At 24.2% G+C, this 12,839-nt stretch overlaps 3 protein-coding genes across 3 annotated transcripts; 2 read left to right on the top strand and 1 right to left on the bottom strand.

The window, feature by feature from the left end:
- Positions 1 to 399: 399 nt before the first annotated feature.
- Positions 400 to 1,885, top strand: PCHAS_1201100 (fam-a protein; the record flags this gene model as incomplete). Its single annotated transcript, XM_016798774.1, has 6 exons — positions 400 to 530; positions 668 to 911; positions 1,005 to 1,074; positions 1,242 to 1,345; positions 1,436 to 1,666; positions 1,811 to 1,885. The coding sequence occupies 6 exons, from the start codon at positions 400 to 402 to the stop codon at positions 1,883 to 1,885; spliced, it is 855 nt and encodes a 284-aa protein (XP_016654144.1).
- Positions 1,886 to 4,930: 3,045 nt separating this feature from the next.
- Positions 4,931 to 6,543, top strand: PCHAS_1201200 (fam-a protein; the record flags this gene model as incomplete). Its single annotated transcript, XM_016798775.1, has 6 exons — positions 4,931 to 5,046; positions 5,205 to 5,457; positions 5,540 to 5,609; positions 5,766 to 5,875; positions 5,972 to 6,202; positions 6,403 to 6,543. 6 exons carry the CDS (start codon positions 4,931 to 4,933, stop codon positions 6,541 to 6,543), a joined length of 921 nt encoding a protein of 306 aa, XP_016654145.1.
- A 2,547-nt stretch (positions 6,544 to 9,090) lies between these two features.
- PCHAS_1201300 (Plasmodium exported protein, unknown function) lies at positions 9,091 to 12,470 on the bottom strand (the record flags this gene model as incomplete). Its single annotated transcript, XM_016798776.1, has 2 exons — positions 9,091 to 12,243; positions 12,360 to 12,470. 2 exons carry the CDS (start codon positions 12,468 to 12,470, stop codon positions 9,091 to 9,093), a joined length of 3,264 nt encoding a protein of 1,087 aa, XP_016654146.1.
- Between the last annotated feature and the right edge of the window lie 369 nt (positions 12,471 to 12,839).

The raw sequence follows: 12,839 nt of genomic DNA on the forward strand, positions 1-12,839 counted from the left end.
TTGAGTTTAATTCATTATAAAAATATAAAACCTGTGTATTCATAATGCTATATATTAAAAATATAATTTATATGATATAATTAACATTATTTGCTTTTATATATTATAATATTAATGAAACTATGAATCATACTATTTTTGATATTCATTATTTATGAAAACTTCTATTATTGACGTCGTTTTGTGATTGAATTATTTGAATAAAAAATATATTAAACTTATAAATTTGATAAAATCATAAATTTTTTTCGTTTAAATAATAATTTGTATCTTTTTATAGTTTATTGGAGAAAATTATTTGCTTAAATTTTAATTATACTTGTCCATAGTTTCGAGTTGTTAATTTTGAATTAAAAAATCCTAATATATATTTTAATATTTTGTGTGTATAGTTCAAAAATGAATAAATTTTATATTAAAAATGTCTTTTTTCTTTTAAGCATTTTCGTATATGTGAATAATAAAACTCTTGCATCTGAGCTTGCTCCAGGAAAAGATACATCGCCCAAATTAACATGTCATTATCCTGCGTAAGAAAATACAACAATATATACATATTACACATTTCATTATGAAAATATTAAATATACACATGTACAACAATGCTATAATATAAATACAATAACTTTATTTTTGTACTCATTAATAATTTGTTCATTTTTATTAGTGATAACTCAGAAGAAATATACGTGAAAAACACGCACCTATTATGCATCAATCCAGAAGAAACCAAAAATGCGGATGAGCTTATGAACGAAGCTATAACACATTTAAAATACCACGCTACAAGTATAGATGGTTATGAATTATGTGTAAAATATCCTAATAATAATACACTTTATTATAAAAAAAAGCATGGAAACAATACCTATATTGAAAAAAATCATTTTAAAATTTATAGTTCCGGCATGGTATCAATTAAAGAACAATATTAAAGTTATAAACCAAATTAAAATTAACAAATGATTATAATTTATATACATATTTTCCTTTATTTCTATTAGTATAATGGAGTAATAAACAGGTTATGGGATCCCGATCGTCCCAATTTTTACAATAATGGATATGTTAAAAGTATATAAAACATGAACAATTAGTCAAATAAACTTATTATTGTTACTATTTATTCGATCTTTCGTGATTTATTATTGCCATTGTTATGTAATACTATTTATTGTTTTTCATGTCTTCAAATTTATAATATTTTATTTTACATAATGAAAAATTATTTTTTTTAAAAGTTGTCCGTGTCTACAATCCAAATTTAGTAATGATACAACAACGTTACGAAAAAGATTCTAAAGGCCGTCAGAAATATTTTTATGCTTTAGTCAAAATAGCTCAAGTAAGTAAACCTTTCCTTCTGTTTCGTTATAAATCGTATTTCTCATATTATTATACGTAATTTACTCAAATACGCTTATTAATTTTGTAGATATCAGAAGATGAAACTATAATTGTCATGATTTCTGGAAATATAAATGATCACAACCCTTCCAATAAAGAATATAAAAACACAATCGTAGAAAGCGCAAATTTATTCACAGCTGAAATTGATTCTGAAGAGGATATTAGAAAAGGAAAATTAAAGAAAGTGTTTGTTAACATAGCTGGATACCTTATTGAAAAAAAAAATATGCGCGTTGATATCACCTATGTTGAATCTGTAAGCGATATACAAATTTTAATAACTTATTTCAACAATTGTTAAAAAATACTGTTTTAAATAAATGTACATATAATATATACTATATTTTACAAAAAATTTAAACATTTTATATATTTACCCATTTATGTTTTTTTTACTTAGATGCATGGAAATGCTTCCATTTATCAAAAGTGCATTATTAGAAAAGCTTTAGATTATTTTCTCCCTCATAAATGAAGATATATTTCATATATATTTTTCAGCATCGTAATATTAGAAGATTTATGTTAATAAAACGATTTATTTCTACGCACAATGGGCGCTTTAAATTACCATAATAAAGTGTTTTTTTGTTTTAAGAATGTTTTCTTTGTATATTGTTTGTTTATGTCTTTTAATATTATAATGCATCTATATGTATTAATTTTGTGAATGCTACAAATATAGTTATTCTTATTATTGATATCCCTTTTATTTGATGTTTATTACTCTTTTTATATTAAATATCTATAAATTGGCATTTATTTATTGTTTCTATTATGCTCATTTTTCTTATAAAACTCAAAATTCATATTAAAAATTAGGTATTTCCAAATATATGAATGTCTTAAATACACCAATCATCATACTCAGAATAATTTATTAATGATTCATTTCCTCTTTTTTAATTTTTTTCTCCTAAATTTTGATATTGAAAATGCTTTCAATTTCCAAATAATGAATACTGATATAAAATGCCAAGAGATGTATGATTTTTTCGTTGCTAAATAATTTTATAAACTAATATACTTTTAGAATTATAGAAAAGGAAATTATAATTCGAAATAAAATGAATCAATTATACAGCATTGTTTTATATAGATGATTAAATACATATATTTATATTATAATATTACACAAAAATGCACTTTTTAAGTGTCTATATAAATTAAATTACTTATATTAAGTTTTAAATGCGAAACCACATATTTTTAACCATAAAATAAAAAATAATTAAATTTATCATTTTATAGTGTATCCTTTTCTTTTATAGACACAAAAATTAACAAAAAAAATAAATTAATAAATGGTATAGGATAGGCCTGCATAAGTTTGCATATATATAATTATCTAATATAAATATTATTAGTTCAAATAAAATTTATTATTATTTGAATTCTCGATAAAATTAATATTAGTATTTAATTATATGAAATTTCCAAAATAAAACAATATTTCAATATTAGTTATTTGTAAAACATTTTACTATATTATATGTATAGGTGTATAATAACAACTCTAGTTTGATCTATCATATTATTTATAATTATTCGAACAAAATGTGATATATATTTTGTTAATATGCTTATATTTTTTCTTTTAACTATTTAAAAACATAATTTATTTATACCTCAAAACTATAAAATTAAAAAAATATTGTATATATAGTTCAATTTTTATTGTATGATTAAAAATGCTAGATGCATAAAATAGCTTTTATAGATAACGTTGTATTGCCGAATATCGATCGATATTTTATACATCTATATTTATAATTACCTATTATATATTAGTATTATGCTTAATTAATATTAAAAATATATCCATTAACCTGAAGGTATATTATAATGTAGACAAATATTTCAAATGAATTTTATTATAATTATACCCTGATATATAAAATTATTATACTGTTCGGTTATCAAAATATGATACAAATAATAAGTTTCACTAAATAAAATGTTTCATCAAATAATGAAACATATTGTATTATTCATGATTCAATATGGCTCTGGGTTAATAAAGTCTTATATAATAAATAATAAGGGTTCTTATATATAGTTAGTCAAAAAATGGCAATAAAATGTGAAGTTATAATATTGCCACATTTAGCATAATGAAGAATTATGCAGAATTATTATGGCTTATGAAAATATGTTATGCAACCCCTTTCATATTAATGGCTATTCCCTTTTTTAAGCTGCATATTTAGACTTCATATCGAGATTAACTACGGAAATGGTAAATATATCTGATAAACATTTACAGGTCCAAAATATTATCAAATTATGAAAAGCTAAATTACAATATATCCCGAACCCTAACTCAAAACGACGACTCAATGAACGAACAATAACCCATAATACATAATCCTGACCCATAAATCATGGGCACCTCGGTATCAAGAATATTATAATTAAAAACTATAAAAATATTTTTTGTATAAAAATTCCATGATTGATTTTACAAACTTTATGCTTCATTATTTTTTTGCATATATATATTTTTATTTTATATTATATATACTATTTATTTTGCTACATACAAATATAATCTTATAATTTTCATCAATTTGCAAAAAATATGTATCAATACTACTAACATTACAATTTTTATCGCCTTAGGAATCATATTATAAAATTTAATCTAGTAAAATTTTAATTAATAATGATAAAAAAAATAATATAAAATATGAGTTCCCATAATGTAAATTTTATTAAACTATTTTATCATAGGTTGAAAATATTGTTATTGCATCATTGCATTATAAATACCACGAATTGCAACATGTTGTAATTTTTGAATTAAGTCAAATTCTTTTGGAATTTAAAAATATAAAAATCATATACTAAATTAAAAATAAGCAACATAATTATATTTTAATTATTAATATAGTATAATTCCTACCGCAATCGTTCATTCACTTAATGCATTCCACCAATAATTATATTCAAATAATATTTATCAAGTGTTGTATTAAAATTTATATATTTTTTAAATTATGTTCTTATAATTTTTAATATATATTTTAAATTATCAAATTGTTATTAAGTAAAAACGATATAAGAAGGATAATAAATAATTTTCGGCATATGCGCAAATATCGATTTAAATATAGCAATCACATGCATAACCACATATATATTTCAGTTTTAATTAATGAACTATAAAATAAAAAAGTGTATTATATAATACGATATATTAAATATATTATTATAATTTAATTAAAATTTATTATTTTTGGACATTATGATGTTATGCAGATTAAAAATATAATATTTCTCAAATTATATATTTGTCATTGTTTTAGAATAAAATTATTTAAATAAAAAATATACATGCATTTATAAATCATATAAATTAATTAATTATACAAAACTTATCTTTGAATAATAATTTGTTTAAAATAAATATTAATTTTTATAACATTCTCAAAAATCCTTTTATTCGATTTTAATTACATTTATACTATTTTTAAAAAATACTAATATATTTTTTACTTTTTATTTGTCAAATTCAAAAATGAATAAAATATATATGAAAACCGTTTTTTCTCTTTTAACCTTATTCACATATGCTAGCAATAAGGCTCTTGGAAGCGAGGCTACTTCACGCGAAACTATGTTATCTAATTCCCTGTAAGAAAATAAACAATATACACAATATGTCTATACGCCATATGCGCCATTATGATAATACTAATGCATATCTGTGCAAATATATAATGCATGATGTTTTAAAAGTCAAAAATCATCTTATAAATACATTTATTATTTTTTTTACAATTTTAAAATAGCAAAAATCCTGTTATTTATGATCCAAATATAATATATGAGAAAAATAAGCATCGTTATCTCCCAAATCCCGGAGACGAAAGTCATGCGGAAGAAATTATGAACGAAGCTCGAACATTGTTTCTTCAATTTGTTGAAAATACATCCGATTTCAAAATACATGGTACATACGATGACAACACAAGTATATATTTTATGAAATATGATGATAAATACGTTGGAAAAATTCATACTAAAATTCACTGTCCCTATACGGTATGAATTAACGAACATAATTTTTTAAATTATAAAATTACGTTAAAATAATTATAATATACATTTTTTTTCATGTATTTAGTATAATGAGATAGTAACGACTTTATGGGACCCCAATGGTGAAAAGGAATACAACGATAACTTTGTTAGCGGTATATAATAATTAATTAATTAATTAATTGAATATGGGATTATCACTATGTGTATTCCTTGTTTTATTATAAATACTATATATTATTTTTATTTGACATTTTGTTAATTTTCATAATATTTTAATTTACATGGTGAAAAATTATAACTTTTTTTAGGAAACGTTGGCTGTGCATACAATCCAAATTTATTAATGATATACCAACGTTACAAAAATGGTGTTATGGGGTGTCATGATTATTTATATGCTTTTGCCTCAAAATATAAAGTAAGGACATTTTTGTTTTATTTTATCCCTCTATAGGTCATATTTTTCATAATATTGGACTATAATTTATAAAATATATTTTTGCTCATTTTGTAGGTATCCAATAATACAACTATGATTGTAAAGGCTTCAGCAAATATAATTGATCACAACAGAAATAAAAAAAAAAATGAAAATCTTCTCATAAAAAGTGCGAATTCGTTCAGATTTGAGATTGACCATGATGAGGATGTTATAACGGGAAAATTAAATAACGTGTTTGTTGATTTATCCGGATATATCATTACAAAAAATAAAGAATATGTTGAAATTATTCATATTGACGCTGTAAGCAATATAGAAAATTTTATAACATAATAATTTTATTTCATCATTTATTTTATTTTGATTTTTTTATTTCGTTATACCAATTTTACCATTTATACAATATTTCTATAATGTGCACATTTATAATATATGCTACTCATTCCCAATAAATTGAAATAATTTTTTTTATATATTTATACATTTTTGCGTTTTTTTTATAGTTTCATGATAATTATTCCTCAGCCACCAAACAGAATACTTTAGCAAGAAGATTAAACAGATTGGGAGCTATTGCCGACTTAAAATATTACATTTATGAGAAATACACAGATTGGTCCAAAGCACGTCCTGCTAATATTTAGTGGCTTTAATGGATATATTAATCTAACCATTTTTTTTTCATAGTTTATTTATATTTTAAATTACTACAACAAAACAATTTTTTGTATTTTTAACAATGTTCTTTTTTATATAAATTGTTTATGCATTTTGATATAAGGATATACCTATTTGTATATAATTTTATGAACAAATCAAATATGAGTGCTAATTCATCAATCATTTTTCTGTATGATCGTCTTCTATGTTAATATTTGTCGCAAAGATGTAATAAACATCTATGGTTTGTATTCATTTGATTTTCTTTATTTTAACTACTCCCATATAACTCATATTTATATTTAAAATTTGTTGTTTTCAAACATATAAATATCATAAGTATGCCAACCATCAGCCTCAAATTAATATATTAATGACCTATTTCCTCTTTAATATTTTTATTTTTGTTCTTAAATTTCGTCTTTGAAAACTATTACAGAATCCAAATAATAAATGTTAACATGAAAATGTTAAAAATGTATTTTATAATCTCCTTATTATTTAACTTATATGCAATTCCTAAACGAATTTGTATTACAATAAATGAAATTTAAATTAGTATATTCTTTATCAATGAGCTTGATAATAGTGATCCCAATCCTGGTGAAAAAATTTGGATGTTTTTTCCAGTAAAAATTATGGAATATTTTGCATTCATCATTATTGTTAAAATAATTCGTTTTTAAATTATTATAACGGCTTGATATAATAATTAGCACTTAACTATATGGATTGATTTCAGTATTATTATATTTGTCTATAAAATTATTGCATGCTCACAGTTTTTCTTGGTGTCTGAAATATCTTTCGTGACAATTAGTATACATATTATATTATAATATAGACAAATATTTCAAATGAATTTTATTATAATTTATACCCTGATATATAAAATTATTATACCGTTGGTTATCAAAATATGATTTGAATGAAAATAAATATGATACAAATAATAATTTTTACTAAATAAAACGTTTCATCAAATAAAGAAACATATTGCGTTATGCATAATTCAATATACCTCCCTTGATCACCAAGTTTTATAGAATAGACAATTATTATATAGTAAATATATATACTAATATATTCAGTATAGACATTTTATTTTAGCCATATTAAATCTATATTAACACGAAATTGCATATATTATACAACCCTTTCCATATTAATGACTATTCCCTTTTTTAAGCTGCACATTTAGACTTCATATCGAGATTAACATACGGAAATGGCAAATATATCTGATAAACATTTACAGATCAATAAATATTATCAAATTATAAAAAATTAATAGAATATATCCTAAAAGATATATTCCATAATACAGAACCCTGACACAAAATATGTGTTCCCCAAAACGCAACACTAAACCCTGAATCCTGGAAAGGAAATCAATAAAAACGTATAAACTGTATCTATTAATATAAATAAACATTTTAATAGAAATTTAAAAAATAATAGTATCATAATGAGGTTTTAAATACGTTCGTATATAATACAATGCATTTTGTTATTAATATACACAATTTAGTAGAGTCACAAATATAATGATTAACATTTCTGTTAATAGTTCTTACATATGATTAATAAAAAATATCGATATTAGATTTTAATTATATATGTTATTTGTTGTTTAAATTTAAAGAGGAAACATAATATGAATACTATATTTCACAATTATCTATTCCTTATACGATTTCTTCATATTAATTCTAATTATCCATTTCATGCACCAGTTTATGCTCCATCTAGAAGTTAAAGAAAGGGATTTTAATATATATTTTTTTTCATTATAGTTTTTAGTATATATATATTTAAAGAGCCTTTTACTTATATATAATATTATTTAATAATATTATATAGACCAGCCATATTAATACATAGTAAAATTCACCTTTTTTTGAACCCTAATTACAAACTTTTAAGTAAAATTTTTCTTATGCCAGAAACTATTTTTTACTAATTAAAAGCTATTTTATAGCATTAAAAATGTTTATAATGAAGTAGAAACAGAAAACAAAAAACATAAACAAATACATGCATGAATACATAATTGTCTTTAAAACATATGAAAAACGATTAGCATTGTCATACATTTATAAGTGTAATATTAAATCGTTATATTACATTCTAAATTATAATAATTAAAAAAAATATATATGCCTAATTATTACATAGCTTTACATACAAACCATTTTATTAGAATTAATCCAATAAAACATTTGTAAATTACCGAAAAATTATTAATGTAATATAAAATTATTATTAATAACTTGATTTAAAAAGTAATACTAAAAACTCATAAATTATAGATTTCTTATGCTATAGTATTATTTTTATGAATAATAATCTTCCATGTTTTAAAGAATAGACAAATAAGATTTTTCGTTTAAAAATTGTGTTTTTTAATATGTGCCTTACATTATTATTTTCTATGTCTATTATCCAATTAAATCATTTTAGAACTTATTATTATATTGTTTTATTATGATAGGATTATTTTCATTTATTTTTTTTTATCTGCAGCATCTTTAATTGGATTTATTGTGTTCAACTCGTTGTGCAACTGGTCTCTCCGGAACAGTAACGCGTGGAGCTCGTTGTGCAACTTGTCTATCTGGAACAGTAACGCGTGGAGCTTGTTTCCCTGCATTTTTTTTTGCTTTTTTTTCTCTCTCTTTTCTTTCTTTCTCTTGTTTTTCTCTTTCTTTTTTTTCTTTTTTTTCTCTCTCTTTTCTTTCTTTCTCTTGTTTCTCTTTTTCTTTTTTTTCTTGTTTTTCTCTCTCTTTTCTTTCTTTCTCTTGTTTCTCTTTTTCTTTTTTTTCTTGTTTTTCTCTCTCTTTTCTTTCTTTCTCTTGTTTCTCTTTTTCTTTTTTTTCGTTCTTTTTCTGGTCTTTTTCTTTTTTTTCGTTCTTTTTCTGGTCTTTATCTTTTTGGCCAGTAGGTTTTTGGTCTGCAGGTTTTTGGTCTGCAGGTTTTTGGTCTGCAGGTTTTTGGTCTGCAGGTTTTTGGTCTGCAGGTTTTTGGTCTGCAGGTTTTTGGTCTGTAGGTTTTTGGTCAGCAGGTTTTTGGTCTGTAGGTTTTTGGTCTGCAGGTTTTTGGTCTGTAGGTTTTTGGTCTGTAGGTTTTTGGTCTGTAGGTTTTTGGTCTGTAGGTTTTTGGTCTGTAGGTTTTTGGTCTGTAGGTTTTTGGTCTGCAGGTTTTTGGTCTGTAGGTTTTTGGTCTGTAGGTTTTTGGTCTGCAGGTTTTTGGTCTGCAGGTTTTTGGTCTGTAGGTTTTTGGTCTGTAGGTTTTTGGTCTGCAGGTTTTTGGTCTGTAGGTTTTTGGTCTGTAGGTTTTTGGTCTGTAGTTTGTTGACCAGGAACTTGTTTTCTTAGAGCTTGCTGTCCTGGAGCTTTTTGGGCTGGAGCTTGTTGAGTTGGAACTTGTTGTTTTGGAACATGTTTTCTTAGAGCTTGTTTTGGAGCTTGTTGTCCTGGAGTTTGTTGTCCTGGAGTTTGTTGTCCTGGAGTTTGTTGTCCTGGAGTTTGTTGTCCTGGAGTTTGTTGTCCTGGAGTTTGTTGTTTTGGAGTTTGTTGTCCTGGAGCTTGTTGTTTTAGAACTTGTTGTCCTGGAGCTTGTTGTTTTAGAACTTGTTGTCCTGGAGTTTGTTGTTTTGGAGGTTGTTGTCCTGGAGTTTGTTGTCCTGGAGTTTGTTGTTTTGGAGCTTGTTGTCCTGGAGTTTGTTGTCCTGGAGTTTGTTGTTTTGGAGCTTGTTGAGCTGGAGTTTTTTGGCTTGAAACTTGTTGTTCTACTGTAGGTTTATTTGAAGTTGTATTGCTTGCAACGGATTGGCCTGCTGCATCTTTCTTTAAAATGTTCACATTTGAATTTCCTGTAACATTAGTTTCATGTTTTTCATGATTATCATTATTTGGTTTTTTCGCATCAGTGTAATAACCCTCTGAAATTTGAGTTACATCATCTTGCGATTCATCATTAGGTGACCCAAAATTCATTATTATAGTAGTTTTTTCTTTATAAGTTGTTTTTGGTGGATACTGTTGATTATTAGAATCTACAACGTTTTGGTTTCCTGTATTTTTTATTCCATCATTGTGATTATTATTTGCTTGGTTGTCGTGTTTTTTGTCTATTTTATGAGTATTATGATTATCAGTACTTCCAGTAGCTTCGTATTTTTTGTCTATTTTATAACCATTATGATTATCAGCACTTCCAGTAGATTCGTATTTTTTGTCTATTTTATAACCATTATGATTATCAGTACTTCCAGTAGCTTCGTATTTTTTGTCTATTTTATAACCATTATGATTATCAGCACTTCCAGTAGATTCGTATTTTTTGTCTATTTTATAACCATTATGATTATCAGTACTTCCAGTAGCTTCGTATTTTTTGTCTATTTTATAACCATTATGATTACCAATACTTCCAGTACCTTCGTATTTTTTGTCTATTTTATAACCATTATGATTATCAGCACTTCCAGTACCTTCGTATTTTTTGTCTATTTTATAACCATTATGATTATCAGTACTTCCAGTAGCTTCGTATTTTTTGTCTATTTTATAACCATTATGATTACCAATACTTCCAGTACCTTCGTATTTTTTGTCTATTTTATAACCATTATGATTATCAGCACTTCCAGTAGATTCGTATTTTTTGTCTATTTTATAACCATTATGATTATCAGTACTTCCAGTAGCTTCGTATTTTTTGTCTATTTTATAACCATTATGATTATCAGCACTTCCAGTAGCTTCATGCTTTTTGTCTATTTTATGAGTATTCATATTATTTCCATATCCAGCCTTTGCTGTATCCTTTAATTCGTATTGATATTGTTTTTTAGAAATTGTGGCATAGTCAGATTTTGGTTTAGTATCACTTGAACCTCTTTCGTTAATATGATGGGCATTATCATCGTTTCCTTCTTTTTTGTAAATATATTCATAAACTGTTTTATTTTCATCTACAAAAACACCGTAATTTCCATCGTAACCAGATTTTGAGTTTTCTGTCTTCGCTAAACTTGAATTACGATAATTTGATGCCGAATTCTTTTCATCAGAAAAATATTGTGAATATACATTATTAGCGTGTAAATCATCATGAATATGTTTAGATTCATTTTCTTCAGATAAATTATTAGTAGAACTGTTTTTCTCTGCTATATATCTTCCTACTTCCTCAATTTGTGATTTACAGTTATCCATATAATTCGTTAATATATTTTTTATTCCTGAAAGTTCTGCTTCACAACTATTTCTAAAAGAATCCATATTTCTTTTTACTTCTTCTAGTTTTGATCCATAATTACTAAAATTCAATAAATTATTATGAACATCTAGGATCGCTTGATTACGTTTTTCAACAGGAGCTAGCGCTTTACTTCTTAGTTCTAAAAATTGATTTTCAGAGTTTTCATTGTCATTAATAGCATTGGGATATATCTTTTTCATAAAGTCTAATTTGCGTTCATTAATTCGTTCTTTAGTTTTAGGTTTTGACTTATAGAATGAATCAAGGGTATCTTGATAATCTTCCATAACCATAGTATCACCATTATTACTATCGTGTGCCACATCTCCAAAATTTGATGCTAATATTCTTATCCTTCGTAAATCGAATTTATTTTTTATTGCGATTTCACCATTGTGCAATGCAACAGGGATGTCCTAAAAAGGTAAAAGAAAATTATTATTTTTTATTAATACTAATCGAAATAAAGAAACAACAAATAAGCAAGCAACTATACATATATTAAATGTCTTATTTTGGATTTTTATATTACATTAGTAAAATGTGCTAATATCCATATGAAAGTTAAGTTTAACACTAAAAATTTTGTAGCCAAGATTTTGTTAATCCCACGGTCGGATTCAATTCCCTTTTTGGGCCCCATGGTTAAATATTAAACATATATAAAGATAATATTTTTTTCAAATAGTGAGTAGATATATAATTTTATAGTTTAATAATCATTTTATATTAATTTAAAAGGCATTCATTGCTTTTATATAAAAAACATAAATTAGTATATGTACATAGAAATATAATATAAATAAATTTATTCAAATAAATTTAAACTGAATTAATAATAATTAAATTTTGATAAATTAAACATCATTATAGATATTGCGCTATGTTAAGAATTTAGAATTCATAAAACTATGTATCATTCCAACCGGAATACAAACATATAAAATTATATACTATAAATTAATGGTTAATAACTATAAGATACTATTCCATAACCAAAAACATTACAATG

Source organism: Plasmodium chabaudi, assembly GCF_900002335.3.
Source record: "Plasmodium chabaudi chabaudi strain AS genome assembly, chromosome: 12".
NCBI lineage: Eukaryota > Apicomplexa > Aconoidasida > Haemosporida > Plasmodiidae > Plasmodium > Plasmodium chabaudi.